Source organism: Lepidochelys kempii, chromosome 1, assembly GCF_965140285.1.
Source record: "Lepidochelys kempii isolate rLepKem1 chromosome 1, rLepKem1.hap1, whole genome shotgun sequence".
Taxonomy (NCBI): domain Eukaryota; kingdom Metazoa; phylum Chordata; order Testudines; family Cheloniidae; genus Lepidochelys; species Lepidochelys kempii.
The window spans coordinates 114,176,313-114,196,564 of NC_136380.1; the positions used below are offsets into that span (position 1 = coordinate 114,176,313).

The 20,252-nt window shown below is 38.5% G+C and overlaps 1 protein-coding gene across 4 annotated transcripts in view; it reads right to left on the reverse strand.

Annotated features, from left to right (window-relative positions):
* Window positions 1–20,252, reverse strand: part of GCC2 (GRIP and coiled-coil domain containing 2) — a 46,761-nt gene that overhangs the window by 19,645 nt on the left and 6,864 nt on the right. For 3 of the 4 annotated variants that reach the window (XM_073351023.2, XM_073351034.2, XM_073351053.2), the window contains 12 exons: window positions 19,318–19,422; window positions 13,734–16,235; window positions 12,883–12,952; window positions 12,040–12,140; window positions 11,853–11,951; window positions 10,254–10,373; window positions 8,590–8,754; window positions 8,053–8,157; window positions 7,329–7,491; window positions 6,613–6,713; window positions 6,409–6,486; window positions 397–534 (listed from right to left, as the gene is read on the reverse strand). In XM_073351023.2, the coding sequence (XP_073207124.2) occupies window positions 397–534; window positions 6,409–6,486; window positions 6,613–6,713; window positions 7,329–7,491; window positions 8,053–8,157; window positions 8,590–8,754; window positions 10,254–10,373; window positions 11,853–11,951; window positions 12,040–12,140; window positions 12,883–12,952; window positions 13,734–16,235; window positions 19,318–19,422 (3,747 nt within the window). The remainder of the gene's footprint in view (window positions 1–396; window positions 535–6,408; window positions 6,487–6,612; window positions 6,714–7,328; window positions 7,492–8,052; window positions 8,158–8,589; window positions 8,755–10,253; window positions 10,374–11,852; window positions 11,952–12,039; window positions 12,141–12,882; window positions 12,953–13,733; window positions 16,236–19,317; window positions 19,423–20,252) is intronic. The other variant, XM_073351043.2, reaches the window with a different exon arrangement.

Sequence of the window (20,252 nt, forward strand, 5' to 3'; positions counted from 1 at the left end):
TGACACTTGTTATTATATCATCTTACAAACTTTTACATACTTTTTACAACCGAGCTCACTATTACAGTACATTTGTCAGCCCAGTTATCACAACAGAGCCTCAGCTCTGGTACAGTCAAAGAAACTGACTATAGTGTTTGGATGGCAGCATTTATATTCCACAGAGGATGGTCACAACAAGTAGTAAAAGGCCTAACTTGTGCTCTATGCTGCTATTGCTGAAAAGGTCAAAAACCCTTACAAGTTAGGAGAATTCCTTCCAGTCATCTGCCAAGGACCTAAGATCCAGGAGTCAGAATCCTGCAAGATGGTATCTTCAGAGAAGCAAAAGTGCAATTTAAGTAACTTTGTCTTCTAACAGTCTAAAGAGTTATTACTTATTTTATGAAAAAGTACCTTTGCTGTGTTGCATTCTTCTTGTAGGGTTGCAATTTTCTGCTGGTAAGCACTTAGAGTGCGCTGGTGTTGCTCCAAAGAGGTCCGCAGATGTTCTTGAATCTTGTGTTTTTCTGATGTAAGTTCAGCCAGCTGAATCTGAAAATGAGCATGCATTTCAACAAAGCTAGAATTTAGTCTTCAGAATTGACTCTTCTTTTCATTAGGTGAACAGAGAATGAAAAAAAGCATCCAGATATTCTGGTAATGGGAAACCTAGAAATGACTAGATACAATAAAATTAAAATCTGGTTTTAAAAAATATTAATGTGAAGAAGGCACACAGCCATATGTTCGAATGTATCTGAGCAGTATCACGTGCATCATTTATCATTTGAATTTTACTTAAAATAATGGGAAGAAATGTGCAGACAAATTTTTTGAGAGAATTATTTCATTTTTTCTCAATTGCTTTTTTTTTTTTTTTGAAAGCATAATCCCTATTTTCTGTCAATCAACAAATGTGTCATTTGGCAGCAAGGCAGATGCCTGTTACTAGCCATCAAAATTCATACTGATGAAAATTAACCTCATATTAAGGCTTTTTGCTGGCAATGTGTTTTAAATAAAACACTTTTTTAAAAAAGCGAAGTTTAATAAAGTAGGGCCAAAGGTAGATTAAAAAAATATATCCTTGTCATAGGACTCAGATTCCCTAATTCTCTTTTGAGAGATTAAAAATAAAAAGGGAGAAAGCAGCAAGCCAACTGAATATCTGAACCGTCGTGCATCAGTTCTGAAATACAACAGCAGCAGCACTTATACCTTACAGGGCTTTATGCTAGAAACATCAGAAAAAAGATGCAGAAGAGCAGTCAAATATAGTTTTTATATTTAGGGAAAAAGTATATATAGAAATTGTACTATTTACCCCAATTTCACCACTCATGCTATCACCCAAACCCCAAACAATGATTTCAGCAATGTTAAAGCAGATTAAATTCTCAAATGAATGAACTGAGAGTCAGATATGCCTCATATGATAGTAACAGATCAGCACATCTGACAGTGTGACAGATGAACCCATCTGTAGATATAAGAGCATATGAGGCTTAAGCACAGGGCGAGAAGACCGGTGATCCTGAGTTCTAACCCTGCTTCTGGCACGGATTTGCTGTGTAGCCTTGGCCAAGTCACTTCACCTCTCTGCCTCAGGCTCCCTGCTGTGAAACGGATATAATAATACACACAACTACCTACCTCACAGGGCTATTGTAAGGATTAACTAGGGTCTGTGAAGTGCTTGTAAATTTAAAATGCTGGAACATGGGTAGGTATATGAGGTTGTGTGTGACAGCATGAGTGATGAAATTGGGGTACATGTTGCTTTTCAACATCTGTTGGAGATGAAAGTGAAAATCTTAAGAGCATGTCAGTGATAATGTTGTAAGCAATATGAAGGTGGCAAGGATGGTAGGACACTTCTTTCTGACACGCTTTTAAGGTTCTGACTGGATGGAAAGTGTCCTGGAGCAACCTTAAGTGTCACTAAATGTAATTTTTTATTTTAAAAAAAACAACACACCTAGGAAATTATTATTTCTACACCCTTGGTTACACACAAGTCAGGGAGGAAAGAGAGGAGTTGGATGGGCCTGGGCATCAGAGAGAGAAACTGCACTGCTGGACCTGCTCCTGGCAGTGCCCACACTCTGAAGGAAGTGAAAGACTACGATGTAGCTCAGGAGAATCATTGTAAGATTTTCCTCTTGGTATCAGAATCACCACCAATCATACCCGTGCCTTAGTTTCCTCTCCAGTTAGCAATTTTCCTCCAGGTGAGTGGGAGACTGGAAGAGGTTTAGCCCTGTGGCCAAATCAATCAGTGCAAATGGCTGTGGCCTCAATTAGGGCAAGAGGGTTAACTCTTTCCCTGCCAATTAGGACACGGACTACATCCCTTCCAACAGAAGAGTAGACATCAGTACATGTGGTGGAAGTCCTGCTCCCTGCCAACCGAGGCATGGGGTCTATGCACCCATCATCACACTTAAATTTGAAGTCCCTGAAAAACGTACCCCAAAGCAAGCCATTGTATTTAGAAATGACATAACCCTCCAGTTTCAGGGAACCTCTATAAAGGAATCTGCATCTTCCTGAGTTGGGAGCATCTGTTGACTATGGGGACCTAGGTTTGCCTCCCCAACGCAATCCTGTATCACTGTTTAGAATGGTTTCATCATACCCCATAATTCAAGATACAAAGAGTTTCCACTGTTTAACTTTCAGGTCTGGAGCAATGAATGCCCAGGTGAAGTTGGGGCTGCTGACTAATTAGAAGCAAAGTCATTGAAAGTTTACTGACTGAGGGTTTGGGTCTGGATTGAGAGTTCCTAACAGACTGAGAATGTGTTTTGCATTGTAATCAACCAACTGGATCTATTAAATTTATTACTTAATCATGATAGGCTACCTAATAAATCATTTGATAACTTTAAAGATATAACTCAATCTTCTCTGATAGTACACCAGTTAGGATTTTTCATGTCAACAACTGAGAAATCAGAATACCAAAGAGGGCAGGAGAAAGCAGATTAATTTTCAGAGTCAGATTTGTATTCCCACCTCTGTAAATCGGCCTTTAGAATGCTACATACTCTCCAGGTGGCATGTACCTGGAAACTGGGCATTCTAAAGTTGGGTGAGATAGAAGTTTATTTCTGAAAGAATTGTGGCAACTGAAAGACAGGTTATAAGGCTCTATTTCTTGTCCCTAAAGGAAAAGAAGAGGGAACTGACAGCTGGGAGAGGGCTGGGTTTATAGCAGAACTATCAGAAACTGGGGGCAAAATATACTCAACAGAAGTGTTCAAGAATTAACTCAAACAATTCCAAGTAGGAGAAATATTTATTTCTCTGAGGGAAAATTTGAACAGATGTATTTCATCTTGATCCTGAAAAAGTTGTTAAAGGAAGAACTATTTCCTACTATTTTCATGATGCACTGACTGTAACTAGGATTTTAGTTAACAATTTAACGAAGGCATGATGGCAATGAGACATAATAATGTTCTATTCTTGGCAGTTCTCACCACCTTTAATGAAAATAGGAGAACTGTAAATATGCAGCAATACTTTCATTGGGGTTAAGTGAACAGACATCTAATAGTAGTTACTGACTTCCAATCTTCCTATTTTAGAAATATGGGATTCAATTGATGGCTCTCACAAAGCGCGTGTATGGAACATGAACGCGTTTTATCCTTTAATGTAGGATGGACTAGTAATAATTTGGCCTGGGGTGAGGGGAGCTACTTTCATAAAGCCTTTGTGAAATCACAGAACAATTTTGTTACATCATTTCTTTATTGATGGACATTTTTAAGGGCATGTCTATATTACAAACTTAGGCTGACTTACAGCCACCGCAATAATTACTGCGGTGGTTTATGGCCATACTACCCTCCTTTTGTCGGTGGTGCACATCCTCACCAGAAGTGCTTCCACTGATTTAAGAGGGGCAGTGTGAGGGGGCTGAGAGCCCAGGCCCCCAGCTGCGTGTACAGCTCCCCACTGGAATCCCAGCAACCCTGCCCCCTCCCACACCCGGCTCTCCATAGCCGGGCAGGGAGAAGGGAACCTGGGGGCATCTCAGCTCCAAGCAGGGAGTCTGGGCAGTAGCCCAGCTCGGAGCAGGGGGCAGCTGGGCTCTAGCTGGAACCCCCAACCTGCCCCTAACTGGACCCCCACCTGCCCTGAGGTGACAGCCTGAGCTGTGAGCAGCTTTCTTGTCAATTTCATGGCTCTAGCATGGAGCTGTGAAATTAACAAGAATTATAGCTAACAGCTGATGTAAGTAACCTGCAGTGTCTGCAGGACACTGTGTTGCCCTAACTACACCGACATAAGTTCTATGCTTCTCGTAGAGGTGAAATTATTATGTTGGTGTAGTAGGGTACTTACATGGGCGAGACCAAGGCTGTAGTGTATACACTGACATAATTAGGTTGAGGGTTAAGCTGCCTTAAGTTGACCTTACTCTGCAGTGTAGACCAGGCCTAAAGTACTTAACATTGGATTCTGCTCCCTTGTATGTATGCACTGTAACATCTTTATTTATGTAATCATGCGCTATATTTTCCACAAGACCTCTGTCTTGTTCAGTGCAGAAGTTGGCAGGTGTGCATAATGATTAAGGAAAAGGGATGCAGGAAGAGACAGGATCGTCTCTTATGGACAGGATGCTGGATTGGAATCAGAAAAACAAAGTTGTATCCCTGGCTGTCAAATTTCTTTTGGCATGTCTGGAAAGTCACTATACCACAGTTTCAAAACTGGTACTCATTTTATAGATGCTCAATTGGGACATCTATGACCTGATTTTCAGAAGTGCAAAGCACACACAACTTCAACTGAGTTAAATGGAAGCTATAATCTCAGTACCTCTAGAAAAGAGTCAGGCTATAGATGTGTAAAATGGGGAACCCAAAATTAGTGGTGACTTTTGCAAATGTTGGTCTTAATTTCTCTGTACCTCAGTATCCTCACCTGTGAAGTGGGGATAATACCACCTCTCTACCTCCTACAGGTGTTGTCAAGATAAATTCATTAAAGGCTGAAAGGCACAGCAGTGATAAGTGCTACAGGAAAGCACATGAGGAAATAAAACTTCCAAGTGTAGGGCAGCATTTAGATGATGTGCAGTAAATAAGTCCTGGGGCCATTCAGCTGAATAAGAATAAAATGGAATATTCAACAGCTGCCTCATTCTCAGAGCACTGTCTGTCCTGTGAAATGAGTGAGGCAGGGATTCTTTGAGGGCAAAAAAATAGTATGTGAGCACACAATTAAATATTACAGTAGAACCTCAGAATTACGAACACCTCAGGAATGGAGGTTGTTCTTAACTCTGAAATGTTCGTAACTCTGAACAAAACATTATGGTTCTTTTAAAAGTTTACAACTGAACATTGACTTAATACAGCTTTGAAACTTTACTATGCAGAAACTTTAAAATGCAGCTTTCCCTTTTTTTTTTAGTAGTTTATGTTTAACACAGTTGTCATAAATATAAAGGGAAGGGTAAACCCCTTTAAAATCCCTCCTGGCCTGAGGAAAAATCCTCTCACCTGTAAAGAGTTAAGAAGCTAAAGGTAACCTCGCTGGCACCTGGCCAACATGACCAATGAGAGCTGGTAAAAGTAAGCTTAAGAGGTTTTCATGCAGGTCCCCACATCTGTACCCTAGAGTTCAGAGTGGGGGAGGAACCTTGACAACAGTACTGCACTGTGTTCGCTTTTTTTTTTTTTGTCTCTGTTGCTGCCAGATTGTGTACTTCCAGTTCCAATGAGGTGCGAGGTCAGTTCGTAACTCTGAAGTTCTACTGTATCAGTGCACAGACAAGTGAGCAGAATTAAGGTTGTACAGCCAAACTTAATTCTAATATTTCCTAACTTTTGAATGTTTGACTTCGCAACATTTAACACTTAAACGTTAGTATAGTTTTTAAAAAATTTTCCAAGTGTGTGTGTGTGTTTTAAAAGAAAACTGGAAAAAGACAAATTCTGTCACATGCAACAGTGATGATCCACCCCTCTACATTGGTTATTAACAAAATTTGAATCCATGGCCTTCATAGCCTCACCTCTACCATTTGACTTGAAGGAGTAACTGATCTGATAACAAGAATAGGCAGTTATTCGTTACATGCACCATCTCGCAGAGAGTAATGCGGCACCCATATTGCCAGTCGATAAATGTATTTTGTTACTATGGTTCCAAAACACCCACCCACTGTGGAAACACTATGCACGAGCACAAAATAATTACAAGAAACTGAAAGACTTAGGGTACTATGTTAAATGAAACACTTGAGGACAATTGAGAGAACTGATTAAAAACAAAATTAGTGATACAGCTTTTGTAACAACCTGTTTACATTCTGTAGCATTCAGCCTATATTACCCCATAGCATTCTCTCTAGCTTCTTAAGTCAGAAAGCTTGTGCTAACAACAGAGAGTGAAGTTCCTTGCCTTATAGACTTCCACTTGCTGCTGACTTGCCTCTAGCTCTCCTTTTAATGATGCTTGAAGTATTAGATGGTCATTTTCCTGCAGGATAAAGATATCTTGGTTAATTTAAAACACTAAATATTTTTTTATTTCAAAATCTAAATTGGCAACTAAATTATAAGCATTTTGTATAAAAAAAGCATGTGCAGGAAAATAGGCACTTACAGCTTGCCTTGAATCTGCCAGTTCTTTTTTGGTTTTCACTAGCTGTTGTTTTATCTGGGAGTTCCTTTCCTCATACTGTAGCACAGAAGATTGAAGAGATTCTAAATGCAGAGGTAATTTTTGATGAGCAAAGGAAAAAAACCTGTATGGGGTGCTTTCATAAAAGTGTTGTAAATGTAACCGAAAATGAATGTTGCAAACAAGCAGTTCACCAAGAGTTCGACTTCAAATTTCCAGGTATCATACTGGTTTTCTAACACATCTTCAAGCAAATTGGGGTTATGCTTAAGAGGATGGCCAAAAAAAAGGCAACACACCATTATTTGGTAATGTTTTCCAGTAGGAGCGTTATGACTCTACCAGGGGTTTTCAGCCACTCAGCTCTGTAAAAAGACTCTGAAGGTATCACACTCTGGGATTACCACAGGCACGTGAGAAATGCCAATTCGTCCAGTAAAATATCTGACTATTAGTTTACAGCTTAGTAAACAAGTGACAGATGAACTACAGTAATTCATTTAACATGTGAGAAGGGAATTTTGACAAGTCTTCTTTCAACTGTTTCTTGGCAGCCCTTCTTGTCTCCTGAGCGGAGAAGGTTAAGATACACATACATGAGGTTCCCAAGCTGTTTGCCTCCCCCCCCCCCCCCACATTGGATAAAAGAAGTCCCATTGCAGACAATGAGAAATAGAAAAAGTTAATATTTTACGCACTTATTTCTTCTTGTAGTGTTTCTTGGTTTTGTTTCTGAATTCTGATCTCTTGCTCAAGATCTTCAATTTTGTTGTTTTTATCTGTAATCTTCTGATTAAGTTCTTTCACTAAACGCTCATAATCAGCCATTTCCATATCCATTAGTGTGCTCTTCTGGGCATCCTGCAGATTACATATTTTGTAGTTCCAGTTTAAAATTGCTCGAGCTGATTTGAAGATTTTTGTTTTGAATACTCTGTACTGCAAAACTGTTCCTCACAATTCCAATTTTTGTTAAAGTCTATAGCCAAATATGCAACAGAGGAAAACTTATCCATCAGCATTCTAAATCTCATTTGTTTGTAACAGAATCAAAACAAGGAAACAAGTTACAATATTAAAATTCTGTCTAGTGTTCTGATAAGCATTCTAAAGGAATTTGGCTCTGGGAAAGCAAACAGTCTTGTATTAAGGCACTGGAGTGGGACTCAGGAGATCTGGATTCAATTTCCACTTCCATTCAGTCTTTTGTGTGACCTGGGCTAGTAACAATTTCTCTATGCCTCAGTTCCCCATCTATAAAATGGGATAAGACTTCCTGTCTCCCACCTTTTGTCTTACTTGGATTTTAAGCCTTGTGGGAAGGGATGTTCTATCATGTGTTATGTACAGCACATAACACAGAGGGGCTACAATCTTATTTGGGTCCTCCAAGCACTACTATAACAGAAACAATTACCCTACCCGCCTCGCCAGCTCTAGTTCCTGCATAGTTTTCTGAAGATGTTTCTTTTCCTTCTGAAGCTGCAGCTGAAGCTCTTCACGTTCTCTTACAGCACTGCTGTGGTCCTGAAAATTAGTTTACATGCTTTTCAGTTACGTAATTTGAGTTCAAGAATGTTTGTTCATGAGGTGTATGTCACAAAATTTATGTTAGTAAGAATGACAGGTTTTTGAAAAAAAACCCTCAGCCTCCAAATTAAACCCCAGATGGATTATAAAATTAATAGCCATGTTAGTTTAACATACAGTCATAAGGCCCCATTCTATTCTCACTACTGACTATGACAAAACTCTAAATGGGGGCAAGACTGAAAGGGTCAGCCAGGCAACAAAATATGATGCTGTATCTGATCTATAAAGGCAACAAAACCAAACTAGTTAAAATATTTTAAAGATTCAGCTCTAACGGTTTACCACACTTTCAAGAAGTCTTCCCTTCAATCCATTCAGAGAATAGCCCGTGCTTTATTTTTTATGGACCCACAACATTGCTTTTACCTTTATCTTTTGCTCTTTTAGAAATTTTTCAGCTTCCAGTTCTTTGTCGACTTTTGCTTTGGCTTTTTGCGTTTCTAATATCTGGGCTTCTAGCAGCGTAACATTAGACTGTAGAGTTTCAATACGAGCCATAAGGTCTTCATTGGCAGAGTTTAGTTGGTCTTGCTAGAATGATATTAGTAACAAGATGAAAGTGAAAGTTAATATTCTTGCAATTCTTACAGGCAGAGATGCTGACTGTGTTATGTTGTTGTTTTTTTAGGAGATACACGAGGATTTCCACCCAACACCCTTTGTAAACTATTTCTGCAGATGCTTGAACGTGACAGGACAAAACCATGTCCATACTAACAGTTTAAAACCAGAATAAGAAATAGCCTGGTTTAAAAATGGGTGGCATGATTTAGACACTCCTACAACACAATTTTGAAACTATATTACAACCCTGTTGCAGGTTTTTTAAAAGGGTTGATGGAGAACAGTGGGTAAGCTTGGAAAATAATTCACTAGCTCTTCAGGAACAGCATGCCAACCTCGGCTCAAATACAGCTGCCATAGTTCTGAGCAGATGTTAATGCCATCAACCCTGACTCCAAAGAAGCTACTTCAATACCACCAAATATTGCCAATTTATCTGTTTTAAATGAGATAAAGCTAAGGCACAGGTAAGAGATCTGTCCCTGTCTGGATTAGAGTTGCTGATGTTTTCAGGGTTTGTTTTGAACCACCAGCATTTTCACCATATGGTCTCGTCCTTCCCTTGTTGTGTGAATCCAGAATTAAGGATGAATACATGAAAAAAAAAAATTACCAAACAGCACAATTATTGATCATATTTTGTTCATGAAATATTTTATATCATCAATTTGAAAAAATTCACCTGCTGATAAGCAGTAGAATGTATTCAAGAGTGAGATTGGGAGCAAAAAAGGAGATTTTAAAGTCTCATGAGAGCATTTCAGCCAATCAATGATTGGATTTAGTCCATCATACAACCCACTCATTTTTCAGATGTTTTGGGTGTTGACTGGACACATTTTGCCTCTCTCCTCAGTATTTTCTGAGGGAGACAGGAGGAAAAAAAACCTCACTTCTAGTTTGAAACATTTTTAATTTACAGTTAGTATTAATATTTTAAAATTCTCGGTCCTTACTAACGGCTGCTGTATTTTGTAGAGGGAAGGGATAATATCAGTAAAAGGTAGATATAGCTCCGTACTACCCATTAGATATAAAGGACTTAAAATCTGTATGACCGCTGTCAGTGTTGTGCAGCTGCTCTTTTCTGAGAGCCAGCTCAAGCTCATGTACTACAGTTGTTGACAAATGGGCTTAATTTCAAATTTCTTCAGATTTGGGCCCTGATGCTCCAAAAAGGCCCCTATGTTCTTGCAGTTCAGAGAGATATCCAGATATTTTTATAATGTCCCTATTTTCATTTAATTTTTTTTCCAAATCCAAATATTCCAAACACTGGGATTTCTACCTTGTCGAACACAAATATTAGTTTATTTGCTCGTATGTATTCAAAAATACAGATGGAATTATGAAAATATTTACAGGGATAATTTACGTAAGTATGTGTATCAAACTGAAATGGGACTTAAGATCAATTACTTCATATTTGTCATAAAAATTATTTGCTCAGTCACAAAATACGCTACCTGCTGAGTTGAAGTCTGTAGTTGTCTTGTAAGATCATCTGTCTGATGTTCAAGATTAGTTGCTCGCTCCTTTTCCAAATCCAGCTGTTCTGCTTGCTTGTCATATTCCAGCAGAAGATTCTTGAAACATGCACAAAGCACTTTAATTTTTGTTAAATACATGGAAGCTGTGATGTGCTTATAGCAAATAAATGGGTATTTGCACATTCTTATTATTGTTCAGTACTTGATGTTTCTTATTGTGACATCAGAAGTACCGTAGGTGAATTAAAGCTGCAGTTCCATTCTAGGTTCTAGTGAAAACAACTCTTTCAAGTTTTCCTCTCTAGATTTAAGTCATTCATTGAAGAGCTCTAAGTCACCACAGATTTTAAAAAAGGGTATATTAGTAAAGGAATTACTGGTTTTTTGGCAATGGAGGCTGTTGGAACCATATCTTTCATGTTTCTTGATCTGGCACTTTAACTGCATTAACAAGGGTTATTTCCCATAATATTTCTCTTTGTCTAAACTTAACATTAGCATTCAAATGGTCCTAATTAAACTTTGAAATTCGCACTTCAGTGGAAGTAATAGGGTAAGGAGAAGGGAATCCCCAAGTTTGCTGCTGGTATTGATTGGTTGGATACAGTTTTTACACAACTCTGGTTTCACAAGGCAGCAGCATTTTCTATTCATTTATATTCTGATAGCTGCAGTTTTTCCACCGAAAAAAGAATTTATTTAACACTGAAAGAACTAAAGAATGTCAGAAGTTTGCTGAAAAATTTAAATACTGTATCTATGATTTTCTCTTGTCTCTAATATTAAAGGTAATTTTTGGGAGTACTTTGTTGTACATGTTTTAAGGAGACAGTTTTCCTCATGAAAGCACTCTCAATATCACAGGTGTCCCTGCTTGATCACTTTAGCCACTCCAGCCAGATAGAATGGATCAATGGCACTAAGGCAGTGAGCATATTAACAAAAATCTACTTCTGAGCATGCTACCTTACAGCCTCACAACTCCACTGAGGCTTAGGACCATATTTTAAAAGCATGGTTGGATTTATTTATTTATTCTTAAACCAGATATACATGCAAAGGTGAATTGCTTATAATACAAAAAAGTTAAGCAAACTTTAAGGGCAGGTACTGAGCATGGACTATTTCCACATACAAGGATAAATGTTTCTGAAAGCTGAGTCTGTAAAAACAGGCATTTTTATGGAAACTCTTGCAATTTTAATTATAAACGTAATTGTCATTGTCATTATTCTAGCGCCCCACCACACACACACTTCACGTGAATAACAAATTTAATAAAATAAGTATAATATATGCTACTAGATGCCAAGTATACATGCAGGGATCACTTCATCCATCACTGAAACCTCTGAGGTGAGATATGGCAATTGCTGAACAATGCACAGCAACACTGTACAATAGTTTAGGGCAGGAAGCAAAGAACACTGTAGCTACAGAGGGAAATTGGTAAGCTGACTAATTATGCAAGTAGTGAGTCATGGACACATCAAACTGGAATCAGGCTAGGAAATGCCATCTCTAAATAATATTTTCTGATAAATAAAGCATTTTTTAAGATATAGTACCTCTTACCTTATAGCTTTCTGCTCCTTGGATGATGTCCCTCATAGAAGTAGACAGCTGATCTTTCTCTGATCGTACCAACTCTAATTCTTCTCTCAAGGACTGCATCTTATTACAAAGCAATATGGAACAGTGTGATTACAACAGAACCTTACAATGCCAGAAATTTAAACCTCATGTTGAAAACTTAAGTTACCTCTTTTCTACTGGAATCTAGTTCTTTCCTTGCTTTCACAGCAAATACTTTAACTTTATTTAACTTCTCTTCTCTCTCTGCAGATTGCTTTTCCAGACATACTAAACACAAACAAACAGAAACTAATTCATCTACGCAAAGGAATAAGTAAAATACAAAACAAATATCTATGTGAATTTGAAGACATTAGCAAAATAAAAAAGGATTTGCATCCATTACTACTGAAAAACAGGAAGACATTTAAAACACTTCATTCACTTAAACTTTTGGAGGCCTGGTTTGAAAGCTAAAATTCCCAGCAACACACATAGCTATCATGGTGAACACTTCCACTGCTCCAGAGAGTTCCTTTAGCAAACTTCAGTTTGTTAGGATTTTAAAACTCAAAAAACATGCTTCCAGCTACTCCTGTGACAAATACAGTTGTTTCAATTTGCCATTACTTCCTCCCTAACATTTTAAAGTAACTGCATTTGTCATTTACATGTTGTAGGAATGCAAGGGTGAAGTGTGTTTGTCTGAGAGACAGGAGATTTTATTTCCTCCCTCTTCTCTTGAGGCAGCTGAGGAGTTGTCCCAGCTATACAACTATTTTCTCTTAAAAAAAAAAAAAAAGCGAAAATAAAAACAAAGTAAACCCCAAAACACCTTGCCATTATTTTTCTACACACAGAAGTGGGAGAGATTTATCTCTGGCATATCTCGAACCCTTCTTGGACATCAGGAAGTCATTTGCTTATTTTAAGTATTTCTCAAACTAGGGTTAAAAAACGAAAGATGAAGTATGTTAAATAATGGTTTAAAAGTCACAACTAATTAAATGTAAAGGAATAAGAAAAGCACCAATTTTTTCTTGTAGTTCTGCTACTGAAGATTGTTGGTCATTTTTTACAGACGACTTCTCCATGAAATCCTGTGAAATAAAACAAAGATAATGAAATATTACAAACATTTTTGGTATCTGCTAATTCCTTGCATGTCACAATCAGAAACTGATTAATATAATATTAAACTTAAGGCCAGAATCTGGGCTATTTCTATACAAACAAGACATAAATATTACGATTTATGTACAATTTGATGTTTTCTTGATAATTTACAAAGATACTTAAAATGTTTGGGCAGGGAAATGATCCTCATAGCAACTGCTTTCCATCCTACCCCGTCAAGAACAAGAAAGGACAGACCATGTAGTTCTTGCCAGCTGCTATTTCTCAGTCATTATCGGGCAGTAACAATGCTCTGATGCAAGGAAGTTCCAGCAGACTTACCACAAACAGGGCAGGGCAGATAACTGATCTAATACCAACTTTAAGTTGTGCTTATTTAAGTTGTAGATTTATAACATTTAAGAGCTAGGAGACATTATTAGGTCATCTAGGCCATCCCTCCTGTAAATGAAGGATTATTCGTGAGGTACTGGTGAGAAAGGGAGAAGATAAAAGCTTACTTGAGTAAAATATAAATGCTAAAGTAACTTTTAGTGTTGCCTTTTTGTTGAGGCACTCTCAATTAGAAATACTTATTAAAAAAAACAGATCAGTTGATTTTGGGGGCTGAGGGGGGAAGGGGAAAATGGAGAAAGGACTTTTCTGAAAGGGAAAAATTCATTTTTGGGCCACGAAATAATGTGAAAATACTTTTGAACCTTCATTAAGTCTTAGAGGTTAGTCTGAAACAACAACAATCATAACCTTTAGAGAAGTCAGTTCGGCTTTCACGTTTCTAAGTTCAGCCTCTCTCTGTTCTAGACTGAGTTTTAGGTTTTGTTGCTCTTCTGTAAAAGATTCCTTCTGTTGCTCTTGTATTTGGCTTTCATAACATGCAAGTTTTTGAGAGATCTCTTCAATACAAGCTAGAAGATCTTGGTTTTCATTCCTTGCTTTCTCATTGGCACTCTTCCTCTCTTGGATGTCTAGCTGCAATGCTGCTTTTTCTGACAAAGCACCTTCTAATTTTTCTGTTAAGAGACTCTTTTCTTTTTCAACGTTTTCCAGCAAAAATCTGAGCTCTGCACATTGAACTACATTTTCTTCCTGAAGTCTCTCAACCTTCTGCTGTAAATGAAGAACTTTTTCATCATTCTGCAAAGTAAGGCTCTGTTTTTCTTCTTTCATTTTTGCTAAGGATTCATTTACAACCTGCAGTAAATTAATAGCATCATGTTCTTCATCATCATCATCTGAAAGTCTGGACCCTATTTGCTCAAGTAAACTGTATAGCTGAGTTTTGACAAGTAATGCATGTGCTTGTTTGTTTTCAAGAAGCATAGTTAAATGGTCTTTTTCTTCAATAGCAATTTGTAATCTCTTTTCTAAACTTTCAGCTTGTTCTTTAAACACTAGCCAATTCTCCTTTTCAGAGACAACCTTTTCCAGATTACTACTTATTTTGTCTTTTTCCTTATTGATTTTCTCATTTTCCTTATGAAGAGTATATGTTTGAGATAACAGACTCTTTTTATCAAGCAAGAGAGCTTCTATTTGTTCCTCTAATTGCACTAACTTTTGGTTATTCTCATCCTTCTCTTTTAAAGCTTCTTTTAGTGTCTCTGTTAAATCCTCTACATTTTTTTTCAGGTCACTGTTACACTGGTTAACAAATTCTGCTTGTTGCTGAAGTTCCAGAACCTTTTCTTGTTCTTTTTTACACATTTCTTGGAGTTTTTCTACTTCTTCAGCAGAACATTTCAGTTCACTTAAGATACCATCTTTTTGAGAGGCAAGACTAGTCACCTTTTCCTCCAGTTCTTTTACTGTGGTCTCTTTTTGATCAAGAGAGATCACCATTGCCGCATTTGCCTCCTGAAAGCTGACTATTTTATGCTTAAGCTCTTCCACCTCAGCCTGTTTAGATGATAATTTTTCTGCTTCTTCCTGAAGACGACTCACTGTTTCAAGAAGAACATCCCTTTCATTGAAAGCAGATCTGAGTTTCTGCTGTAGCTCACTGACATCAGAAGCTTGCTGCTGCTTCATTGACTCAAACTCCTGACTGATCTTTCCAGCTGATTCCCCCAATTCAGTTTGTAGCGTTTCCAGCTTTTCCCTCAAACTCTCATAATTGAACACTGCGTCTTCCTTCTCCTGTATGAGCTTTTGATACTGTTCCTTAAGATCCTGTATTTCAAAAACCAATGCCATATTTTCTTTTTCCGAATTTGACAATAAAGTCTGATGTAGTTCCGAAATCTCTCTCTCTTGTTTTTCTCTCAGACTTTGAACTTCTAGGTTATGCTCTTTTACAGTAATATCATATTGGTGTCTTGTTGCTTGGAGCTCTGATTTTAGTTTTTCAATTACACAACAATGATCTTCTTTAGCAAGTTGTAGTTCGTTAATTTTAAACTCCAAGTCTTCCCGCTCATGAAAATACTCATCCTTTGCACGCTGGATTTCCTCCTCCAGTTTTAACTTAACATTATTCATATAGGTTAATTCATCTTTTAATATACTGTGTTGAGATTCCAGTTCTTTTAAAATATGTTCTAAGTATTTGACCTTTTCTTCCATTTTTGTGTCCACATAAGTTTCTCCTTGTACATCTTTAACATCTGTCTCATTTTCTTTATTTTTATTTACAGCTTCTCTTAGTTGCTCCAATTCATGTTCATATTTCTCATTACTAGCACATAATTCACCCTTCATGCTTTCTTCTTTTACCAAGTGCTGCTCTGTTAAGTCCAGCTTTCGTCGATTTATCTGGTTTCGCTCCTCTTCATATTCTTTAGAAGTGGCTTCAAGCTGACACATCAATTCTGACACCTCTTCTTGGTGTGCACCCTTCAGTTGTATAAGTTCTTCATGCAGATTATTGATTTCACTATAGTGATGTTCAGAATTATTTTTGATAACTTCGTGCAGATTTTCAATTTCTTTGTTTTTATCCTCACTGATAGCTTCCAACTGTTTGTTCAGACATAAAATCTGTTCCTCATATGTATGCTTAATTTGCTGGACCTCTTCTTGTAGTCTTTTAGTTTCCTCTTGTTGATTACTATGAAGTTCAAGCTGTTCTGCAAGCCCCATTTGTTTCTTCACTTCTTCCTGCAGTTCTTTCTGCAGTTTGGCTAAGTCTTCATTGTATTTGGACTGTGCTCTTCCTACTTCATTCTTAAGGCCTTCAGTATCTTTCAAGTGGTCAATGCTTGATTGTTCCAACTGCTTCTGCAGTTCTTCTGTCTTAGTTACAGCAACCTAAAACAAACATATATGTCAATAATTACACAGAAAGAAACTAAAACCAAAAATAGATAAAAAAATCAGTGACAAAGTCATTCATCTGCATAATAAATGCCATTTGAACTCATGCTAATGTGGAAGTTAGATATCAGTAACTAAACTGGTTAAATTTTACAACCTAATAATTTATCAAGTAATTCAGATACCTGCAAACTTGGATGTTGTGATCTCTGAATTGAAAAGGTCTCTGTCCCATGTACAACCAAGGAAATTGGGAAAGAGTTTGGAATAAACAAATCCTTGATGTTGATTAGTGTACCAGGGATGGATGTCATATTAAGTTTTGTGGCCAAAGAACCTTAAAATCCTAAATTATCTGGAACAAGGAAATTACATTTGAGGACTTAATTCAGAATGGGAGAAGAAAAATGTACAAGCAAATTAGGGGAGATAAACTCGCTGGGAACAACAAACTCGCTGCAGGATGCGTGGTCAAAAGACAGAATGTAACAGTGTCGGCAAGTTCAGAGGAGAAGCTGAAAGGAACGTTTTAAGGTTATGATAGTTAATGGATTCTTTCTGCACAGACTGACTGTGATGCTGGTGGACCAGATGCCAGCTCATGCCAAGGTCTCATAGATTCATAGACTTTAAGGTTAGGAGGAACCATCATGGTCATTTAGTCTGACCTCCCGCACATTGTAGGCCACAGAACCTCACCCACCAACTCCTGTAACAGACCGCTATCCCCTGACTGAGTTACTGAAGTCCTCAAATCATGGTTTAAAGACTTCAAGTTACAGAGAATCCACCATTTACACTAGTTTAAACCTGCGAGTGACCCAAGCGCCATGCTCAGAGGAAGACCAACACCCCGCCCCTGCCCTTGGATCTCTGCTAATCTGACCCAGGGGAAAACTCTTTCCCGAACCCATATATGGTGGTCAGTTGGACCCTGAGCATTTCAGCAAGTCCCACCAGCCAGACACCTGGGAAAGAATTCTCTGCAGTAACTCAGAGCCCTCCCCAACTAGTGCCCCATCACCGGTCGTTGGATATACTTTCTGCTAGCAGTCAGAGACTGGCTACATGCCATTGTAAGCAGTGACATGAGACCATCCCCTCTATAAACTTATCAAGCTCAGTCTTGGTGTTTTGCCCCCACTACTCCCTTTGGAAAGCTGTTCTATAACTTCGAACATTTCTAATCATCAGATGAGTGCCTAATTTCAAGCCTAAACTTGTTGATGGTCCCCAGACCTCAACTGAATACTGACAAATACATAGCTGAAATCAGTCTGGCTCACCTGTATGTTAGTATTGTTACAATAGGTATTGGGATTCCAACAATGTGTTTAGTGTGGAAACTTTATTGAATGCTTGTGAGTTGCTGCAAGCATTAATCTCACTTATAACATCTGTATCCCATACGGTAAGGTAATATTTGAGGATTTGCACTGTAAGTCTTTTTAACTGTGTAAATCACCAGACAAGAGAAAGACCTTAACTAGAGTGAAATGCTGGTCTCCAACAGAAGGTGTTATGTCCTGTCCAACAAGGAAGGCCCATCAACACCAGACAGATTGGAGAGGAATATTAAAGAGGACAAAATATTTTGTTGTTTACTCTCCCCCTATCCTATGAAGATGAGTTTTGGAAATGAATTCCTCCAATCAAAGCAGAAGGGGGAGGGAATTAAAAACCCCTAACAAGGAGGAACTGTATCTCATTGCTGCTTGGATTCTGGAGGCAGGGTTTCTAGACATAAGCAAGGAATCCCCAGCTGTTTAGCCTGGGTTAGCTCTAAAGATCATAGAAGCGTCTATAATAAGCAAGCTCTATATTACCTTTTGAAACTTAAGATTGTAACTCATTTGTGTTCGTATGTTTAACTGTTTTAACCTTATTAATAACTCTTTTCACTTTTCCTATTAATAAATCTGTATGTAGTTTGTTATACGATTGGCTAAAAGTGTGGTCTTTGGTGTGAGTTCTAAGGTGCAATTGACTGGGGGTAAATGACTGGTCCTTTGAGACTGGAAGTAACCTGACTGCTGTTGTGATTTGTGGTATAAAGGACCATTTATCACAAGGGTAGGCTTGCCTAGGTGATGAGATAGATTGGAGTACCAAGGAGTCGGTCTGTGACTCCATATTTAAGCTGTTATAGTGTCTGAGGAGCTTAGACTTGAAAATTGATTGGTGAAATTTAACTACAGAACCCGCAGCCAATTTGGGGTTTGTGCCCTGGTATTTAATAGTCTGCCCTGAGGTTGGTACTCACCGATGCTCCCTCTAATATTTTACGTCCATGCGTGGAATTAATTTTGTTATGTACATCAATATGGAGGAGATGTGTGGTGGGGGTGGGGCGAGGGGTTCGGAGTGTGGGTGGGGCTCAGGGCTGGGATTGGGGCACAGGGTGTGTGTGTGAGGGCTCCGGCTGGGAGTGCGGGCTCAGGGCTAGGGCAGAGGTGTAAGGTTGTGGGGGAGTGAAGGGTTCGGGGTGCAGGTGGGGCTCAGGGCTGGGGCAGAGGGTTGGGGTGCAGGGGTGGGGGTGGGGGTCTCCGGCTGGGGGTGTGGGCTCTGCGGTGGGGCCGGGGCTGAGGGATTTGGGGAGCAGGCTGCCCCGACGCTGCGGTGGAGAGGACTCCTCACCAGCCCTCTCTTGCCACAGCAGCCTAGGGCCGGGGGAGAGGCCCCTCTCTCCTCCCCAATCAAGGACCCTGTGGCTGCATGCCTGCGTTGCCCTTGATAGCCTGCTGTGCAGCCATGCAGCTCAGAGGCAACTTAGATGCCCATGCTCCTGAGTCACAGCAGGACAACTTGACACTGACCATTTAGTCTGTGCATAACCCATTTGTTTTAAGACTTGCAAACAGGTATTGTAATAATTTTGGGAAAGTATTTACATTGGTGATTATAATTAAAAATATACTAACTATGGAGTATTATTAACTAACAATGAACAGAAAAGAATGAGAAAAAAAGGGATTAAAACGTGAACCATATATTCGTAATTATTACGATTAGGAAACGAAAATACGAAGGACTAGCAATGTTTTTAGCAGAAACATGTTATTGCTCAGTTCACTACCTCTGCTTCTTGTTTCCTTTTAGCATTTTCTTTTTTGAGGGCTACGCACTGCTGCTGGATCTCTGCTTTTTCCAAAAGAACAGCATCTAGCCTTTCTGAGAGAGCCTAATTTGGAGAGAGAGTGAGAAGACTGTTGGGAAAAAAAAATGAAAATGCAAAGTCTCAGCAACCTTTGCGAGGCAATGCTACAGAGCTCAGATATTGACCTTCAGATTTTCTGCACATTGTGCAACAGAAAACCAAGCCCATTACAATAATTACCTTCAGTTCACATAGAGAAGATAGCAGTATAGTTGTCACTATACTCTAACAAAACACCTCTCACCGTTAATACACTGAGCAGAATGAACTTGCTGCACTGGAAAACTGGTTTCCTATTTTATTATTTATACCTCCAGAAAAAAAGCGAAGTGTAAATAATTGTTTTAACCATTAAACTAATATTTAAACAATATGAATTTTGTTTCAATAGTTTACAGGTTCTTACACTAACTTTATATCTGAGTAGCTACATAAGTTACTATACTTTCAGCAAGATAGATGCTTTCACTACTAAACTCAAAGTGCCAGTTCAAATCTAAAAATATTTGAATAGTGTATTTATTGTGATAATTTCACAAAATAAAAAGCACTTTTTAACGGTTGGACTGAGTAAAACTGCTGCCCCATTTCTTTATAGTGGCAGTGCAAATGTTCATCATTATGAGCTGGACTACCTACTCTCCTATCAAAGGAGAAACTTAAGAAAAGAGGATTAACATTTTACTAAAAAAAAAAAAAAAAAAAAAAGAACAGGAGTACTTGTGGCACCTTAGAGACTAACAAATTTATTTGAGCATAAGCTTTCGTGAGCTACAGCTCACTTCCGATGTAGCTCACGAAAGCTTATGCTCAAATAAATTTGTTAGTCTCTAAGGTGCCACAGGTACTCCTTT